This window comes from Vanderwaltozyma polyspora, genomic scaffold, assembly GCF_000150035.1.
Source record: "Vanderwaltozyma polyspora DSM 70294 KpolScaffold1075 genomic scaffold, whole genome shotgun sequence".
Taxonomy (NCBI): Eukaryota; Fungi; Ascomycota; class Saccharomycetes; order Saccharomycetales; family Saccharomycetaceae; genus Vanderwaltozyma; species Vanderwaltozyma polyspora.
Genome location: NW_001834555.1, coordinates 4,160 through 24,938, shown reverse-complemented (window position 1 = coordinate 24,938; position 20,779 = coordinate 4,160). Strand labels below are relative to the sequence as shown.

General features: G+C 33.5%; 7 protein-coding genes across 7 annotated transcripts in view; 6 read left to right on the top strand and 1 right to left on the bottom strand.

Moving 5' to 3' along the window:
- Positions 1–2,100: 2,100 nt before the first annotated feature.
- Positions 2,101–2,436, top strand: Kpol_1075p8 (uncharacterized protein; the record flags this gene model as incomplete). The annotated part of the gene is made up of 1 exon (XM_001642538.1): positions 2,101–2,436. The coding sequence occupies one exon, from the start codon at positions 2,101–2,103 to the stop codon at positions 2,434–2,436; it is 336 nt and encodes a 111-aa protein (XP_001642588.1).
- On the top strand, positions 2,436–2,948 carry Kpol_1075p7 (uncharacterized protein; the record flags this gene model as incomplete). Its single annotated transcript, XM_001642537.1, has 1 exon — positions 2,436–2,948. The coding sequence occupies one exon, from the start codon at positions 2,436–2,438 to the stop codon at positions 2,946–2,948; it is 513 nt and encodes a 170-aa protein (XP_001642587.1).
- Positions 2,949–3,071: 123 nt separating this feature from the next.
- Kpol_1075p6 (uncharacterized protein) lies at positions 3,072–3,749 on the top strand (the record flags this gene model as incomplete). The annotated part of the gene is made up of 1 exon (XM_001642536.1): positions 3,072–3,749. One exon carries the CDS (start codon positions 3,072–3,074, stop codon positions 3,747–3,749), a length of 678 nt encoding a protein of 225 aa, XP_001642586.1.
- A 695-nt stretch (positions 3,750–4,444) lies between these two features.
- BRR2 (ATP-dependent RNA helicase BRR2) lies at positions 4,445–10,972 on the top strand (the record flags this gene model as incomplete). The annotated part of the gene is made up of 1 exon (XM_001642535.1): positions 4,445–10,972. One exon carries the CDS (start codon positions 4,445–4,447, stop codon positions 10,970–10,972), a length of 6,528 nt encoding a protein of 2,175 aa, XP_001642585.1.
- A 447-nt stretch (positions 10,973–11,419) lies between these two features.
- Positions 11,420–15,175, top strand: MSH6 (mismatch repair ATPase MSH6; the record flags this gene model as incomplete). The annotated part of the gene is made up of 1 exon (XM_001642534.1): positions 11,420–15,175. The coding sequence occupies one exon, from the start codon at positions 11,420–11,422 to the stop codon at positions 15,173–15,175; it is 3,756 nt and encodes a 1,251-aa protein (XP_001642584.1).
- A 522-nt stretch (positions 15,176–15,697) lies between these two features.
- Positions 15,698–17,347, top strand: CCA1 (tRNA adenylyltransferase; the record flags this gene model as incomplete). The annotated part of the gene is made up of 1 exon (XM_001642533.1): positions 15,698–17,347. One exon carries the CDS (start codon positions 15,698–15,700, stop codon positions 17,345–17,347), a length of 1,650 nt encoding a protein of 549 aa, XP_001642583.1.
- A 351-nt stretch (positions 17,348–17,698) lies between these two features.
- Kpol_1075p2 (uncharacterized protein) overlaps positions 17,699–20,779 on the bottom strand; it is a gene marked incomplete at both ends in the record, with an annotated part of 4,147 nt that continues 1,066 nt past the window's right edge. The window contains one exon of the mRNA XM_001642532.1: positions 17,699–20,779. Within this exon, the coding sequence (XP_001642582.1) occupies positions 17,699–20,779 (3,081 nt within the window).

Here is a 20,779-nt window from a genome sequence, read left to right as displayed (position 1 = left end):
GCGGATATTTAAGAGGATTTCAAGAACATTTTGGTGTTAACCTCNTCTCAGAGGGAACCCACCCTTTGAATTTCTAATTTTAGCCGCGGGGCCCGTTCGCCACTCTTCTAGTGCGTAAGGGGACCACTTGAAAAGATTTGTATTTGTGAGGTTATTTATTTAAAAAGGTTTATGAAATAAATTAACCAGCGGGTTTTGGAAACCCGAACCCGTGCGTTTGGTTTTTCTTAAGTTTTTTAAGTTTTTAGCAGGAGGCACCCCAGGGGGGGCCCCAGGGGAGGCCCCCCCGCACAAGCAACCCCCCCAGTGGGACAGAGGGGATTTTTTGCCCCTCCAGCGAGGTTTCTTCTAGGAAACCTTCCCTTCCAAAGAGGACACAAATTCGTTGATTCTGGATTCATCAGTTTCAACCCCGACAGGTTTGACAAACAGTTTTGATTTCACCAGCAGATGGGGTAGCGTTTCCCCCTTGCTTCAATAATAAGTAAGCAGCTAAGTATTTCATTTTCTTCTTTCCTACTTTATTGTGATGATGAAATAATCAATTTAAGCTAGTTTAAAAGCAGACTATTCCTTGGTAAAATGAAGACATAATCAAAAAATAATGAAAGTTTATATAATGTAAAAAGTGTTAATAAGTATACATAAAATTTGACTATTGTTAAAAGTGGTTATAAATTAGTATTAAAAAGTAATCAATTTGTAGTGATGCTTTGAAACTTTTTTCAAAATTTCAACATCTCATCAAAAACTGAAAAAAAAAATTGCGTGTATCATAAACGACGACTAGTTCCAGGTTTTACTATGAAGTGCGAAATTATTGGCACGGTCACATGATATATATTTGTAGTATATCTCTACATGTAGAGTATATTGGCGGATGGTAAAATTCTTTAGAAAGCATTATTCTTCGTATGACACACTATGTTAGGATGTAAAATATGACAAATTGATGATAGTATATCTTATTCATACTTTGAAATTAACAGGTATTGTTTCTTGAAATCCTCATGTTCTCCCAAGATGAAAAGAAGATAGAAGGATATAATATTTTAACAGTAGTCACGTGATCTACTGGATTTGCTAAATAAGAAGATATATCTGAAAGTGGCAGCGGAGAAGATAAAATTGTCTATAAATATAATAATATGATTACTAGGTAAATATTCAATTTATTTAGCATGAAGCTGACTTGAGTTGTTGAAAATTCTCTCCCGTCATATCTCTCTCACTGTCGTTTTGTCTTCCAGTAACTAATATCAGTGAAAATTGTTGGATCTTCCACGTGACTTAGCAGGGTAATTATGACTGTTCATCAGATCGAATCAAATGACTAAAAATTAGGTCTTGCCTTACTAAATATATAGGGATTATCATGAAAGATATAAAGATAGCAGAATCTAAGATTGATTAACATTAGATCTCTGAAAATATTACTAGTGGCAAAAATATGGTAGAAGGCAAAATTACTATAGAGAGAATATCTAATAAATATCTAACTAAAGAGATATAAATATATATATTCTAATACTATATAATTTATCCAACCAGTTCTATATACAAAGCAAGTTCTTTAAGTAAAACTATACCGTCAACAATTGTGTTGAGTGGCCGTTAAATATTGCACATAATATATCTAATCCTCACTAGATTTATTATATTACCCTACCTATACTGGATGTTCCACGCGTATATTCCATTCTACCATCTGCCACCTTTTGTACGACAGGTTATGAGCCCCTGTAGGAATTACAGTCTAATCCAATCTAATAGTTATTAATATACTAAGAACTTGAAAATCTATCAAGCTACCACTAAAAAATCGAAATTCCAAATTTCCCTTTTGCAACATCACCACAATATTCGGAACATCAAAATAGAACCTCTTCTTCATCATATATCCCGGATCAAAAGATTGCTAACTTTATAAGTGGTAAAATACTAGACAAATCGAATAAACCCGTACCTCAATACCATGAAATTGACGAGTATATCAAGCAAAAGGAAATTAAGAAATTACTAAGTAAAATCCCTATTCTATCCAGTTCTAACCCAACCAAATGGCTAGAAAACACTGGATTAATCCTAAGTGAGGAACCAATGTTCAGATGCTACACAAATGAAAAACCAATTACAGCTGACGATAATTTTCAAAAGGCCCTATATCGCCAAATTGGCAATCTTATCTCTACTCCTGTCATCGTTAAGACAGAAGCTAATAGTATCAAGGACGCTATCCGCGGCAAAGATGCTAGAGGAATAATAAAACATGTTAGGGGTTGCTCAGAAAAGGTAAAATCTTTCGAAAAATCGAAAAGGTTCCTGAAGGCAACTAAAGGTACGAGACAGAATGATCAAAATAGGGATCTTACTGCAAATGAAGTTTTCACCAATATTACCAGACTGCAAAGTCTTTTAAAGATGAAGACATACTAATGTTACTCTCATCAAGCATTTTAGGAGGTATATTTGACTACCGCCTGAAAGATGGGTCCCTAGCATTACCTATGGAACACTTTAAAACCCTCATCACTGAGAAAATCAATGATGAATTTAAAGAAGAAAAGCTTGAGAACTTAATGTCTCTAAGTTTTTACTCAGAATTAATATTTGACTTTATGAAGAAAAGTGAAAACTTCAGTGGTGCAAATGCGAAGCTTAAACATATAACGAAAATAAATCCCACAGCATTCATAGCAACTAGTAAAGATGAAGACCAACCCAAAGTGAATAAGAATCAGGAAAATAGGCTAGATGAAGAAACCTTCATAAAAATTAAAGAAAAAGCCAAATCCCTGAAGGTTGGTGAAAACCAATACAAGCTAGAGCTAAATGTAAGTGGGAAATTTTCAATTGGCGAACTAGCTGGAATATATAGAGTTGGGAAAATATGCATCTTTTGTGGCCAACACCCAATCAGTCTAAAAAGTCATAAATGTATACAATAACAATCAATAGAGTCATCTTTCATAGCTATTCATGATAGACTTAATTATAATACAAGCATTTCTAAAGATAAAAATGGCTATGTAGATGACCGTTCACTCTCTATTTTCTCTAGGACCCAACAGATGCTTAGCAATATTGATAACACCCAAATTAACAAGTTGCTCGATAGGTTAAATGACGATGAGCTGAGAAGGTTAATAAAATACAATGTGGACAAAAGTTCAACATTAGCCTTCTATTGTGAAAAGAACAATCTGAAATTAACAGTGGAGGAATCCATTATTATAGATCCAGGTACAAGTCCAACTATAGTATGCAATAAGAAACTAATAACGGACCTGAAACCAACATCGTTGGAGATAAGTGGCATAAGTAGTGAACTGGTTGGTGTTGAATTTGGAACCATGACTTTGAGGCTGGAAAATGATGACATAATTGAAATAACCAATGCATTGTACGCACCCTCGTCTAAATGTAATTTATTAGCTATAGATGTCTTTAAGGAACATGGATATGAAGTTGCTTACACACTGAATGGTGTATGTATGTTAAGAGATGCATTTTTAAACGCTACTCCCATTGGGACACAGGTAGAAAACAAATTATATTTCTATGACCAAATGATATTGATTGACGAGAAGTTTACAACTGTACAGGCTTTCCCAGCACAAGACATCTCAGGATTCTATGCTCAAGCTTCACCTTACTCATCAGTAGTAAAATTCATAACAAATGAAGACTTTGACTCAACATCGGAAAAAATAAGTAGCAATATAAAAAGGGAATCAAATCCCTTCTAAAAAAACCATTGTAGTTTACCATGTAATTTTGAGACACCCATCTTTACCAGTACTTAAGAAATTAATACTAAATGGAAACATCGACAGTAAAGTAAAAATAAATAAGGATGACATCAAAACCCTGGTAACGTGCCCAATAATGTGTAGTCGCTAAAGCAATTCAGATGCCTTACAACAATATGCCCTCAAAGAAAGCAAATAGAATTTTGGAAAGGCTACATTTGGAACTACTTGGACTTACTGACATTAGAAGCACGAACTACTCTACTTAAAATGAAATTAACAGATATAAGGATAATTTAGCCATCATGATAAAAGTGAACCTTAGGGAATACCCTTCAAAGATTATATTCGTTGCCCTTTTATACTTAATTGTTCCAAGATGACTAAAATCTTTATTCTTGTTCTGTGTAAATCCTTTTCATAGCCTTACTACTGTGACGTTGGAGTTATTCTGTCACGTGATTTTTGTCATTCATAAATTACCCTGTCTGATCACGTGGATGTCTAACAAAAATAAATATACATCATATTACACGAAATGTTAAATATTATTACTCTAGTAAAATAGAAATGGTATTAAAGACGATAAAGGCAAACAACAAGATGAGTTCCTACAATATAGATAAATTCAGCATATCAGTGACTAGATTTTGCATCATACGTCTAATTAGTTCTAACTGGAAGCATCCAAGATGAGTTCAAAAGATGACCAAGATCAGAGACAGCGTATCAGAGAAATATATCGTTACGATGAGATGTCAAATAAGGTATTGCAATCAGATAAAAAATTGATTGATAATGCTACAAAGGATGCAATTGAATCACAGCCAAAGTCTATGGCAGGGAGAATAAATCTGAATGATATGGGGAAAAGTGTAGTTTACGAAACCCCAACTGAACCATTACAAAATCCTGATTCTACAGGTACCGCCATAGGTATAGTTAGAGATGAACCGATAACATATACTAATACAAGAGGTCAGACTATTTTGGATATGGATGGGGTTACAAAAATTAATTATTATCCAACGACAGCAGAGAATTCCCAGGTGTATGAAGAGATACTGGAGTGGGTTACTGATATGTTAGGCGATGATATACCTCACGAAACCATTATAGAGACATCAGATTTGTTGATATCAGTATTAAAGGAAGATGAAGAGAATAAAGATGGGCTGATACAGAAGAAAAAGAAAATTGTAGAAGATGAATTATCATGTCCGATAGATACTATTCAATTCCAGCGTTTAGTTAAATTGACAAATAACCTAACTGATTATGGTATAAACTCTCACGTTGAAGAAGAAAATATTGTTCCTGTAATGGCGTCAGATGATGAAGAACAAGAAGAACAAACAAATTTAAATAGAAGAGATGATGATCTAACACGCTCTAATGGACATTCGCCAACTCTAGCTGACAATGGAATGTCGCCTCATGATGATAACAACGGCCAGACGATACGACACAGTGTAAATATTGATAATAAACCTGAAGAAATCAGAATAGGGTCTGATAAATTAGGATCTGAAAAGAATAAAATATCAATCTTCACAGTAGATGAATTTTATGTAGAGAGGCTTTTGTTAAAAGAATTAAAAAGCATAAACACTGAAATGGTACCCAATTTGTCTTCAAAAATTTTATTGGCAATTGAAGGTTCGAGTGATTCAGATAAAGAAATAGAAAAAAAATTACTAGAATTGTTAGATTTTGATTCTTTGAGTCTTGTTAATTTCATTATACAAAACAAATATGAAATCCTATGGGGATGCAAATTATCAAAAGCTAATAAAATTGATAAAGAAGAGCTTATAGACACGATGATAGGAAATGGATTACAATATTTGGTTGACGAATATAAGAATAGAAACTCAGATACTAACAAAAGGATATTCGAAGACATTAACACTGAACCAGCAAAAATGGACATCAATAAAAAAAAACTAAAAATTGAAGATAATTCAAATCTTCCAGATATTATTGATTTAAGTAAGTTGGCTGTAAATCAGAATCCAAAAACACTTTCTTCTCAAAAGATTTCATTACCAGCAGGATCATTCAAAAGAGTAAAGCCTAGTTACGAAGAAATACATATACCTCCTCCTGATAAACCAGACTTCCACCATGATTTGGTTGCTATCTCAGAACTACCTGATTGGACCCATGAAGCATTTCCATCAGAAGAAATTCAGCATCTAAACCTTGTTCAATCAAAAGTATTCAATTCTACATTTAACACGGATAATAATTTATTAATTTGTGCTCCTACTGGAGCAGGTAAGACTAATATTGCACTGTTAGCAATCCTTAGAGGGCTATCCTTATTACGTGATGATATCACATCAAAATTGAATATAAATAGATTTAAGGCTATATATATTGCTCCTTTAAAGGCATTGGTTCAAGAGCAAGTTCGAGAATTTCAGCGTAGATTATCTCCATTTGGTATAAAAGTTTCAGAACTTACTGGTGATTCTAATTTAACTAGCCAACAAATTTCGGAAACTCACATACTAGTTTCAACTCCAGAAAAGTGGGATATCATTACAAGAAAATCAAATGAATTGACTTTTGTAAAAACTGTAGATTTGGTTATTATAGATGAAGTTCATCTGTTGAATGATACCAGGGGACCCGTTCTAGAATCGATTGTTGCTCGAGCTCATTTATCTACAAACCCCAGTGAAAGACCGAGAATTGTTGCGTTATCGGCAACCTTGCCAAACTATAAAGATGTAGCAAGATTTCTTCGTGTTCCGGATGATGGTCTGTTCTACTTTGACAGTTCATATAGGCCTTGTCCATTAAGTCAACAATTCTGTGGTATCACAGAAAGGAATGCTTTGAAAAAATTGAATGCCATAAATGAAGCATGTTACGATAAAGTATTGGAATCTGTATCAGAAGGACATCAGGTAATTATTTTTGTTCATTCCAGAAAAGATACAATTAGAACAGCTCAATATTTGAAGACCAGATTTAGTAATGAAAATAATTTGAGTAAAATTATTAAATCTGAAAATGGTATTAAAGAAATACTAAAACGTGAATCTGAAAATGGTATTAAAGAAATACTAAAACGTGAATCTGAAAATGTAAATAACTCCAGTCTTCAAACTTTAATATCTCACGGTATTGGTATTCATCATGCTGGTCTTAATCGAAATGATAGATCTTTGTCAGAGGATCTATTTGCAGATGGTTTATTGCAGGTTTTGGTATCGACAGCAACTTTAGCTTGGGGTGTGAATTTGCCTGCACATACAGTTATAATCAAAGGTACTGATGTATATTCTCCAGAGAAGGGTTCTTGGGTACAGTTATCTTCCCAAGATATATTACAAATGCTGGGAAGAGCAGGTCGACCTCGTTATGACACACATGGTGAAGGTGTTATCATAACGGCTCAAAGCGATGTTCAATATTATTTAGCAATATTAAATCAGCAGCTTCCAATTGAATCACAGTTTATCTCAAGCTTAATCGATAGTTTAAATGCCGAAATTGTCTCAGGAAATGTTAAAAATAGAGATGATGCCAGAAAATGGTTAAGTCTGACGTATTTATATGTCAGAATGCTAGTTTCTCCAGAGCAACATAATGTTCCAGAAGGCTCAAAGTTATTGGATAGAGGCTCTTATTTGGATTCACTAGTCCATTCGGCACTTCTAATTTTACATGATAGAAATCTTTCTACTTATGATGCAATTGAAGATCGAGTTGAATCAACGGAACTTGGTAAGATTGCATCAAGATTTTATATCAAATACAATTCAATGTCTGTATATTGTGATAATTTGAATGAAAATTCGACTTTGTTTGACATTTTTAAGATATTTTCAATGTCTGAAGAATTTAAGTACCTTTCTGTAAGACAGGAAGAAAGAAAAGAATTAAAAGAATTGACAGAAAAATGTCCTATTCCGATTAGCAAAGATACTGAGGATCATCTGTTTAAGGTAAACATATTGTTACAATCCTATATTTCAAGGTTGAATTTTGAAGGGTTTGCCCTAAATGCAGATATGATCTTTATTACCCAAAATGCAGGAAGATTATTAAATTCAATGAAAGAAATTTGTCTTAAAAAAAGATGGTCAAAGCCTACGAAGCTGCTCTTGGATCTTTGTAAAGCTGTGGATAGAAGAATGTGGGTAACAAATTCTCCATTGAGACAGTTTTCAAGTTGTCCTGTAGAAGTTATCAGGAAAGCTGAAGCTTCCTCCTTACCATGGGTTGACTATATGAAATTAGACTCCCCATCTTCTGTAGGAAAAGCAATTAGATCGGAAAAGTATGCAAAAACAGTCTATGATTTATTGAAAAGGTTTCCATCGTTGACTAGTTCTTGTACCATACAACCAATAACTTCAACCTTGCTAAGTTTTGAATTGGAAATCATCCCTGGATGGATCTGGGATAACAGGTATCATAGTCCAATAGAATCATTTACTATACTTGTAGAAGATACGAATGGTGACAACATTCTTTATTCTACAAATATATTGATACATAAAGACTATATTAATCAAGAGCATATTGTGAACTTTTATATTCAACTAAATTCATCTGAGCAAAGAACATTGCCACCAAATTATTTTATAACAATTATCTCTGATCGATGGCTAAATTCTAAAGAGCAAATTGTGGCATCTTTCCATGATCTACGAATTCCAAGAAAGTTTCCTCAACCCACCCAATTGATAAATATGTCACCAGTCTCTACCTCTAGTTTGGAAAATGAGGAATTCATGAATACATTTGATTTTAGTTCCTTTAATAAGTTCATTACACCACTTTTTGAAATTATTTATAATTCGAACGAAAATATGTTGCTATGTTGTGCAAAAGCATCAGGTAAGACTACGGCTGCTGAGCTGGCTTTACTGAACCACTGGAGACAAAATAAAGGAAGAGCTGTGTATATTAATCCTGTGCAACAATCCATTGATAACTTATTGGTTTCTTGGAATGGAAAATTTTCAGACATTGCTGGGGGGAAGTTGATTAATAAGCTAACTAATGATAATAGTATTAATTTAAAGGTTTTGGCACAGAGTCACCTAATTTTGGCAACACCATCTCAATTCATCAACCTTTCAAGAAGATGGAGGCAAAGAAAAAATATTCAGAGTATAGAGTTAGTTATTTATGATAATGCTCAAAGGGTATCCGATCCTGCTATTGGACCATCATACGAATGTCTAATTTCTCAAATGAATTTAATGTCATCGCAATTAGAAAAAGATTTAAGAATAGTTGGTCTTTCATCCTGTATAGCAAATGCAAGAGATTTTGGTGATTGGATGGGGGTTAACAAGAAGTATATCTTTAATTACTCTCCATTGGAACAAATATATCCTGTTGATATTCATCTTGATGGGTATGATGATGTTAGAGGCTCCTCTTATTCTAATCTAATGTTGAAGAAGGCATGCAATTATGTTTATAATGAAAGTATAAAAAGTAAATCTACTATTATGTTTGTCTCAACAAGAACAGATTGTATTGGAGTTAGTAAAGAACTGATATCATTAATAGAAGATGGAAAATATGGATCTTTCTCCAATGGATTAAATAAGTCCAATAATGAAATTGAAAAACTTCAGAATAAAAATTTAAAATCTACTTTAGAAAGAGGTATTGGGTTGATATACGAAGGAATTTCTCCTGTGGACCTTGATATCATTTTTAATTTATTTGAGGCCCAATTGTTAAAAGTGTTGGTGCTGACAAAAGAATACTGCTATGATTTTCCCAAGTCTGATAATATTGTTGTTTTGGGAACAAAATATTACGATGAAAAGGAACACAGATACCGCAATTATACTTCAGATATGTTAAATGAAATGATTGCAATTTCATTTGCTAAGAACAACTCGAAACATGTTGGGAATATACATATTATGACTGATACTAATATGAAGTTTTTTTACAAGAAGTTCATAGAAGAGGCATTGCCAATCGAAAGCAATCTATTGTATTTCTTACACGATTTCATTATTGATGGTATATTTTCTGGTATAGTTGAAAATAAACAAGATTGTGTTGATTTGATTACTTATTCCCTATTCTATAGGAGAATTCATGCCAATCCAAGTTATTATGGTGTTGTTGACACATCACCACTTGGTATTTCGCAATATCTTTCTCAATTAGTGGAGAATATTGTCACTGAACTTGAAAGTTCTTCTATTGTTGAGATCGAAAATAATCAAGAAAGTTCAACTGATCCTGAACAAACAGAAACTATCTCTCCGATAAACGGTGCCCTCATTTGTGTTCAGTATAATATATCATATTTATCCTTTTCACATTTCGTGTCCAAGCTTTCCCAAAGAACAACAATGAAAGAAATTTTAGAGATCTTATCAGGTGCTATTGAATTTGATTTCATACCTGTAAGACGGGGTGAACTTTCATACTTGTATAAATTGCAAAAAATATTACCTTATAAGTTTCCTGAAAATGGTGAGCTAAATGTATTAAAATTTAAAGTATTTTTATTATTACAGGCTTATTTTTCAAGAGTTAAATTGACGGCTGATCATCAATACGATTTAAATAGCATTTTGTTAGTTGTTCTTCCATTGATTAACGCTGTAGTGGATATATTATCAAGTGATGGCTGTCTAAATGCTACGACGGCAATGGATTTATCACAGATGGTAGTACAAGGGGTTTGGGATACAGACAGTCCATTAAAACAAATACCATTTTTTGATGAATCTATATTAAAGACATGTGCAATTAAAAATATTGATACTGTTTATGATATTATGGCGCTTGAGGATGAAGAAAGGGAGGAAATCATGACTATGGAAGAGAAGCAATTAATAAAAATCGCAGAATTTGTCAATAATTATCCAAATATCGAATTAGAGTATTCTCTGAAGGATGCTAACTCTATTAAGGTAGATGATGATGTAACTATTACTGTAACGGTTAATAGAGATGAAGATCCAGAAACATTAAATGTCACCTCTGAGAAGTATCCATATGGTAAACTGGAAAATTGGTGGGTTGTCTTGGGAGAAGTCTCTACTCGAGAATTGTTGGCTATAAAAAGAATAAGTTTATCGAAGGAAACACAATCTTATGATTTACAATTCACAGTAAATACTGAAGGAGAGCATAAATTGTCATTATGGTGTGTTTGTGATTCGTACTTAGATGCAGATAAAGAAGTTTCATTTGAACTTAACGTGAAAAGTTGAGATAAAAACATGAATCGAGACAGACGATGTGTAGTAATATATCATGGTAGATATCTATGATTTTGCATTAAAAAATTGCCATACATAGTGGCAATGGATCAAAGAGAAATGGGAACTCATCTTCAATTTTCAACCTCTATTTGATCAATTACGTCATATTTTTTATTTCAATTCTTCCATAGCTGATAGATTTGTCCCGTTAACAAAATGGGGCATCGCATAAAAACGCGACGCGTAAACATTTATATATTTATATATAATAGTAACAATTTTTTAAAGATCTCACATTAATATAAGATGGATTCCATTTATATTTTCATGTTTCAGTCATTTAAGATCTAGAAGAGCTTGGAAATCTCGATTTAGGCAATTAGTTGAGTATTAGCAGTGGATCAGTGTGTGTCAAGTTTTAGACTGAAGGGTGAGAAATAAATTATACAGGAAAAAATGGCACCAATCACACCAAAAGCTAAGAAAGTGGCTGATTTGAAATCACCATCAACATCTTCACAAAAGAAGATGAAGCAATCTTCTTTGATGTCTTTCTTTTCCAAACAATCGCCTACTACATCTAAAATTAAGCCGGTTGCTGCAGAAGGAAAGAAGGTTGGCGTCAACCCAAAAAAAGGGACAGCACTATTCGTGGGACAGGAAGACGACGACGACGACGAAGATGCTGATAATCTAAGAGTTAAGAAAGATAATATTGGGAATTCTTCTCTTGATTTTGGTTCAAAGAAAACTTATGGTAAAGAAGTAGAAAAGGCTGAAAACGTAAGATCCTTCGTTAAACCAGAGACATCTTCTCAGGATGATGATAAATCTTTATCACTACTTATAAAAACAACACCGGCTACAGAGATGGATGATACATTTGGGGAAAGTGATGATTCTTTATCACTTTCTTCGACCAGAAGAAAGGTCAAAAGAAATATAAGCTATGCAGAAAGTAGTAGTGATGATGATGACGATTTAATTGCAAGTTCAAAAAGAAGAAGAAAGAATAATTCCCGTGCTGATGATGAGGATGAGGATGATGATGATTTTATTCCCGCCAAGAAGGTTGATATTGAAAGTGAAGAAAGTGAGGACGATGATAAAATTGCCATTAATGATATTGACCTCGACGATGATGATGATTTGTTGGAGTTGGCTAGTAAACCTAAATCACAGACAACAAAATCAGTTAACAAGATTTTAAATAGTTCAGTACCATCTAAACCATCAACACCAAGACCTGTCAAAAAAATTAACAATAGTTCGAAGCATTCTAACTTTAACAAAGAAAATGAAGAGAGGTATCAATGGTTAGTTGATATTAGAGACGCCCAAAAAAGACCAATTTCAGATCCAGAGTATGATCCTAGAACTTTATATATACCTTCTTCTGCGTGGAATAAATTCACAGCATTTGAAAAGCAATATTGGGAGATCAAGTCAAAAATGTGGGATTGTGTTGTATTCTTCAAGAAAGGTAAATTTTTTGAATTATACGAAAAGGATGCTATGTTGGGTAATTCCTTATTCGATTTAAAGATCGCTGGTGGCGGTAGAGCCAACATGCAACTAGCTGGTATTCCTGAAATGTCATTCGATTATTGGTCATCTCAATTTATTCAATATGGTTATAAAGTCGCAAAAGTTGATCAACGTGAATCTATGTTGGCAAAAGAAATGCGTGAAGGTTCAAAAGGTATTGTTAAAAGGGAATTAGAATGTGTGTTGACATCGGGTACCTTAACAGATGGATCGATGTTGCACTCCGATCTGGCTACTTATTGTATGGCTATAAGAGAAGAACCTGGCAATTATTATACCTGTAATGATGAAAATATAGTATCAATAGAAGAGACGATGTCCAAGAAAATATTCGGTGTTGCTTTTATAGATACAGCTACTGGTGAGCTACAGATGTTAGAATTTGAAGACGATAAGGAATGTTCAAAGTTTGATACTCTGATGTCACAAATCAAACCAAAGGAAGTCATTATGGAAAAAAATAATTTGAGTAACTTAGCCCAAAAAATAGTCAAATTCAATTCATCCCCACAGGCAATATTCAATTATATGAAACCTGGTACTGAATTTTATGATTTCCATCGTACTTATGATGAGCTTTTAAAACCTGAGAATGCTTATTTCGAAGAGCAATCGGAATGGCCAACAATCCTACAAAAGTATTACAATAATGGTAAACAAGTAGGATTCAGTGCATTCGGTGGACTTTTGAACTATTTGAAGTGGTTGAAACTTGATAGTTCATTGATTAGCTTAGGTAACATGAAAGAATATAATTTGATAAAATCACAGCACTCAATGATTCTTGATGGTGTTACATTACAAAATTTGGAAATTTTTTCCAATACTTTTGATGGATCTGATAAGGGTACATTATTTAAATTGTTCAATAGAGCTATTACTCCTATGGGTAAAAGAACGATGAGAACATGGGTAATGCATCCGCTACTGCATAAAGCTGACATTGATAAAAGATTAGACAGTGTTGAACAACTACTTGACGATCCAGTATTAAGAGATTTGTTCGAATCTCATCTGTCAAAGATTCCCGATTTAGAAAGATTGTTATCTCGAATTCATGCCGGTACTGTAAAAATGAAAGACTTTGATAAGGTGATCCAAGGCTTTGAAACTATAGTTAAATTATTGACTAAAATTTCAAATCAGAACTTTAATGGAGCTTTGGGTGTTTTCGTATCCCAAATTCCAGAAAGTTTGTTTCAAGATGTTGCGAAATGGACAAATGCTTTTGATCGTGAAAAGGCTATTGTTGAAGATGTTATGGAGCCACATAGTGGTGTTGAACCTGAATTCGATGAATCTCTAGATAAGATAAAAGGAATCGAAGAAGACTTAAATGATCACTTGAGAAGATATAAAAAAGAATTTAAATGTTCCACTATTCATTTCAAGGATTCTGGTAAAGAAATATATACAATTGAAGTCCCAATGGCGGCAACGAAATTAATCCCATCGAGCTGGATGCAAATGGGTGCCAATAAATCATCTAAGAGATATTATTCCGAAGAAGTAAGTAAGTTGGCAAGAAGCATGGCAGAAGCTCGAGAATCGCATAAGATTATAGAACAAGATCTTAAAAATAGATTATCAAAAAAGTTTCATTCTCATTACAAGACCAGTTGGATGCCAACAATCGAAGCTATTTCTAAAATAGACTGTTTAATTGCATTGGCCCGTACATCGGAATCTCTAGGTGCTCCATCTTGCAGGCCTCAATTAGTTGATGAAATAGATCCTGCTACAGGCGCTAAACTAAATGGTTACCTAAAATTCAAATCTTTGAGGCACCCATGTTTCAACTTAGGTTCCACTTCAATTAAAGAGTTTATACCTAATGATATCGAGTTGGGTAAAGATGTTCCACAGTTAGGTCTACTGACAGGTGCCAATGCAGCAGGTAAGTCTACCATATTACGTATGACTTGTGTAGCAGTTATTATGGCACAAATTGGGTGCTATGTTCCATGTGAGTCCGCAACCATGACTCCAGTTGATAAAATTATGACTAGATTGGGTGCGAATGATAATATAATGCAAGGTAAATCTACATTTCTTGTTGAACTATCAGAAACAAAAAAAATATTAGACGTTGCCACTAATAGATCATTATTGGTTCTTGATGAATTGGGTAGAGGAGGTTCATCCAATGATGGTTTTGCCATAGCAGAAAGTGTGTTATACCATGTTGCTACTCATATGCAGAGTTTAGGTTTCTTTGCAACACATTATGGTTCGCTAGGTTTAAGTTTCAAAGGTCATCCACAAGTTAGACCATTAAAGATGAGTATTCTTGTTGATGAAGGTACCAGGAACATTACATTTTTATATAAACTAGTTGAAGGGCAAAGTGAAGGTTCCTTTGGTATGCATGTGGCATCTATGTGTGGTATTCCTAAAAAAATTGTTGATAATGCACAAGTGGCCGCTGAAACTTATGAACATACTTCAATTTTAAGGAGAGCAAGAAAAGCATCTGATCAAGGCCGTGGTGACAATGATGAGAACGGTATTCCAATCGGTTTATCCAGTGATTTTGTTAGATTGGTATACGGTAGTGGCTTAGCAAATGATAAAAAAGGTACTGGTGAAGGTGTGATGATTTATGATGATAATGTCAAAACTAACGTTTTACAAACCTGGTTGAAATTAATTGATTCATTGTAAGTGCCATTAATATTCGAAATAACACTTGCAAGGAGTGAGAATGAAGTCAAACCTATGAACTTGTATTTAAGAATCTTTACTTCTCTGCATTTAATACTAAAATATAAATTATATAATCATTGATGATATAAATACAGTAATCCTGCGATTGAATAGATATATATTGTTAAGAATGGATACTTATAATCTAACTGATTCTTCTAATATCTTCTTGATTAAAGCAACTTTATATATTATTGAACATCGGAAAACTGATCAGACATGTATTTGTTACCTAATAATTTTGAACTAGGATCTTAGTATCTAAACCCTAACTGGTGACCACTTTTGACTTTCTTCTGATTACTGACATCTCTACTTCTATATATTTAGATATATATTTATATCACGTGACTGTGTAATTTTTCAATATCGATCAAGAACTTAACAAATAAATTGTAAAGACATCCAAACTAAATAATGAATAAATGAATGCTTGATTGTTGATAAATATGATGATCATGACTTCAAATTGGGTTCTGTATGTTTCGTATTCTACGTAATATATCGACTAATAAGGTTGCATTGACACAATTGAAAAAGTTTGACTTTAAAGCACCTAAAATGTGCATTGATCAGAAACCTGTCGTGCAACTGAATTCAGTTGAACAAAAAGTATGTCAATTATTGATTGATTTTACTAATGACTACAATTCTGAGCAGAAACCTACTGAACCATTGGAATTGAGAATTACTGGTGGCTGGGTACGTGACAAGTTACTGGGTTCTGAATCACACGATTTGGATATAGCGATAAATATTATGTCTGGTGAAAATTTTGCTACAAAGTTAAATGACTTTTTACAGATACATTATGATAGATATAACTTAAAGCCACATTCCATTCATAAGATTGATAAGAATCCTGAAAAGTCTAAACATTTAGAAACTGCTACCACGAAACTATTTGATGTTGAAGTTGATTTTGTCAATTTAAGATCAGAAGAATATACTGAAAACTCTAGAATTCCAACAGTTGAATTTGGCACACCAGAACAAGATGCCTTAAGAAGGGACGCTACTCTAAATGCATTGTTTTATAATATTTCTAAAAAAGAGGTGGAAGATTTTACCGGTAGAGGTATTGAAGATTTATCTGCTGGTATTTTAAGGACACCTTTACCGCCAAGGAAAACTTTCTTGGATGACCCTCTACGTGTCTTAAGACTAATTAGATTTGCATCTAGGTTTAATTTTCAAATAGAGGATTCAGTGAAAAATGCAATGTCTGACAAAGACATAAATAAAGCCTTTTATACTAAAATTTCAAGAGAACGTATTGGTGTTGAGATGGAAAAGATATTTGACGGGAAAACTCCGTTAATTGGTTTATCCTTGATACAAGAAACATGTATAGATAATGTTATTTTCCACTGGCACAATGACCAATCGATTATTGATTATAATGAGGAAAGTAATCCACAACAATTTGCATTAATTAACGAAATATATGATAAAAATATTCTAAATGATCACCTGTGGAAGGTAATTAGTATAGTTAAAGACAGAGAATTATTATCATTGCAACTTCCAACTTTATTTGACAAATTAGATAACGATCAATCCTTTAAGAGGATGTATTTATTATCATCTATTCTTTTACCTTTCCAAAACTTAATGATTATTTGGAATCCTAAGAAAAAAATGAATAACACTATCCCTGTAACTGAAAGCATTGTTAAAGACGGTTTAAAAATGAGCAAAAATGAAGCGGTTGTTGTTTCACAGATAGTTAATGGTATTGAAAGTTATTATGAATTGGTATACAAGTTCAAAAATGATAGAGTTTCATTAAAACGCTCTGACATTGGTAACTTTTTAAGAGATTTTAAGGGAAACTGGGAAATAGCACATTACGTTTCTTTATTGAACCAACTATTAGCTAACAATGAGGCCGCAATGAATGATTACTCTCATTTCTGGAATTTTATATTTGAAGAAAAGCTAGATGTGTGTCATACTTTGAGACCGATGATTGATGGGAAAAAAATGGCAAAGATTCTTGATCTTAAGCCGGGACCATGGTTGGGTAAACTTAATGAATACTCAGTTACATGGCAATTAGATAATCCAGAAGGTTCAGAAGAAGAATTATTGGATCATTTAAGAGAAATTCTTCCAACATTACTATAATGAAAAGATTATCTGTGTAGGGAATTCGATATATTTACGTTAAAGGTTTTATATTTACGTATTATTTACATACTTCTATAATTTAATTCAATCCAAATATGCATAGCACAAATTGTAAACCAAAGATATATCAAAGAAAATACTTCGTAAATATTATAATAAAATAGCGATCGTTTTTAGGACCACTCCTTTCAGTTTTGATAAGTATCAAAAAATGAATTGGTATCTATCTACTGTACTGTCCAAAATAACATTAAATATATTGAAGGAATTACTCTTCACATAGATATATAATAGTGTACATGTTGCTTTTTAAGTTTAATATAAATTACAAAATATGTAGTCATTCTTCTATGAGAAATATTTCTCGGTCTTTTCCATTAGATTTTCTGCTTGAGTGACACCAGGTAATTCCAGGGATGCCCTGGCCCTTTCAACAGAATACCTATTATCTAGTTGATTAGTTTTTAGCATTTCTTCTCTCCTACGATCCAAAGATTTTCTACCAGAAAATACTCTACTTTGTTCTTCAGAATCATCTGCTCTTGGTGAAAATAATAAATCTTGAGTTTCTCTTGGGGAATCATTCCATGCACTGTCTTTATCCTTTCTAACCAACATAGGAGTTCCATCAGGTCTATCCATAAAGTTCATAGGAATCTCTTCCGTAACAATACTTGCATGAGAATTGTTAGATGGTAAAATATCATCATCGAAATTACTCATTTCGATCTTATGGCTAACAGAAGCAAATCTTCCTCTTTGTGAAATTTTAGGTTTGTTAGGATCAGTTGGATCATATCCAAGCGGATAATTATCAAAATCACCTCTTTTCCACATCTCTCTAATGATATCAACATCCGAAGGATTGAACAACTTTAGGAAACAGTCATAAGTAAATCTTGGTAATAGACAGAATAAGACGCCTACAAACATTATACCCCAGAATACTGGAGTAGCGTAAATACGTGAGGCAGACTTGAAATATTCATTACTTGTTAACGAACTAGACCAGATACCAGTCCATGCAAATAAGATCATAATAGACAAACCAACAAAGAAGCCAGTAAACCAATCCCATCTGTATTGGTGTAATAAAATGTATAGATTACAAGCCACCACAGCAATTGTCGCAATAAAAGTACCAACATAATAACGGTGTTCAAGGCCAAAACCATTATTAGTAACCAGCATTGTCTTATGGTAAATCAAATAAGGGAAGAAGAAACAGATTACAGATTGATAGAAACCATCAATCATATACCAAACAAACTTACGTTGATTCCATTCCAATCTAAGAATACCAACTTTGTATAGTTGTGGAACTACCATTGAAATCGTATCGTTGACATCTTGATCTAGAATACCCAAAAAGATGACAGGTAAAGATGTGAAAGCCAAATTGTAAAATGATAAATAGGTGTATTCGAATAAGTAAGAACCGTCGAAATTATTATAGATACCATACCAGAACAAAGCCAAAGTGAAGATAACATTCTTGTAGAAGAATGCAGGAATCATTTCTGCTAATCTCTTATAAGACCATCTACCATGAACAAGCAACAATCTTGTTAGATATCTAAATTGACCAATCGCATAATCAGAACACATAACAGCTTGACGACCCTCTTCACCAGCAATACCAATACCAACATCTGCAGATTGGATCATAGCGACATCGTTAGAACCATCACCAATAGCTAATGTCATAACATCTAAGGTAATCTTGACTAACTTGACAACAGCAGCCTTTTGAGATGGAGAAACTCTACAACATAATACCGCCTTACAGTTTTTACATAACAATAAAAATTTTCTTCTCAAATCATCGCTACTCAAAGCTAGTTTCAATGCATCACCATCAATGACAACACCATATTCACCTTTTGGAAGATCGTGATGTTTTTTTGCTTCTTCAATTTCAATTTCAGAACCACTCATATTGAACTTTTCTAACAAATATTTAGATATCAATACATTAACAATCTCGTAGGGATCACTACCATATTGTTCGGTATCTTCACCAGAAGCTTTGATTACCAATAATTCCATTTCATTATTTAATAAGTTACAAGAGAAACCAATATTGATAGCAGTTTCAACCTTATCACCAGTTAAAACCCATAGCTTAATACCTGCTTTAGCTAACAATTCAATAGAATCAGGGACACCATCTTGAAGTCTATCCTCGATAGCAGTACCACCTAATATGATCAAATCACGTTCAATAGCATCGGCAACTTCTTCCATTTGTTCTTCTCTGTTGGTCAAAGCACCAGCAGCTCGATCGTACTTAGCATTCCATGCTTGATATTCTGCCCATGGAATTTCCTTTTGGGCTAAACATAACGTTCTCAAACCTTCAGTAGCATATTGTTCTAAATGCAAAGCAGTCTTTTCTAATAGAGTATCATCATTGGCATTATCAGTTCTTTTTAGTCTTGAGTAAATCACAGAATCCGCACCCTTACATATTAGTAACGCAGTTGGTTCGCCATCTGGACTGCTACTTGGAACTTTAATGATACAACTCATACGTTTTCTTGATGAATTGAATTCTAATACATTTAATATTTGGAACTCCTTCTGAACACCTTGAATTTCAACAATTAAGCCGGATTTTGTCTTACCTAAGAAACTGAAACCCAAATCTCTAGCAGTTCCGACTAAAGCAGCTTCATCAGGTGATTGCGCCTTCAAGTCTAGTTTGTTAGGATCAGATTTATGTGGTTCAACTAAGACGGAATGACATAACGCAAGTGCCAGCATAAAATGTTCACAACATCTCTTCTGGTATTCACCATTGGCACCTTTCAAGTCACGAACAAATTCCTTTGAAATAAATGTCAATTCATCGGGGTTAAATTGAGAATTATTTGATAATGCTTTTAATTCACTGATCATTGTATCTCTATCTCTAGCGATTTCTTCCTTCTCTTTAGCACCTTCTGCTTCGACATCAATACCTTGTCTCTTTCTCAAACCAGCAAGTGCCTCTGTGTATGCTCTACCATATGAAACACCATTAATTGTAGCCTTTTTAAACTCCATAACATTTTGAGTTAATGTACCCGTCTTGTCTGAGAATATATATTCAACCTGACCCAAATCATCTGAAATATTCCAAGACTTGGGTGTACAAGGATAATCTAATTTCGCATTGTATAAAAGGACGTCACCATAAATAAAAGCTGCCTGTGCTGTTTTAATAATTTCCACCGAAATATATAACGAAATAGGAACCAGGGACTGATACAAAATAACGGCAACCCAAAATGAAACAAACCCATTAGTTGATGCATTACCAGCGATTGTACCAAATTCAAATGAAAAACGTGATTTATCACCTTTACTATAATAAACACCGTTGACGATACCAGCAATAAAACATAAGATAAACAATACAATTAAATTCGAAACAACAGAAAAATT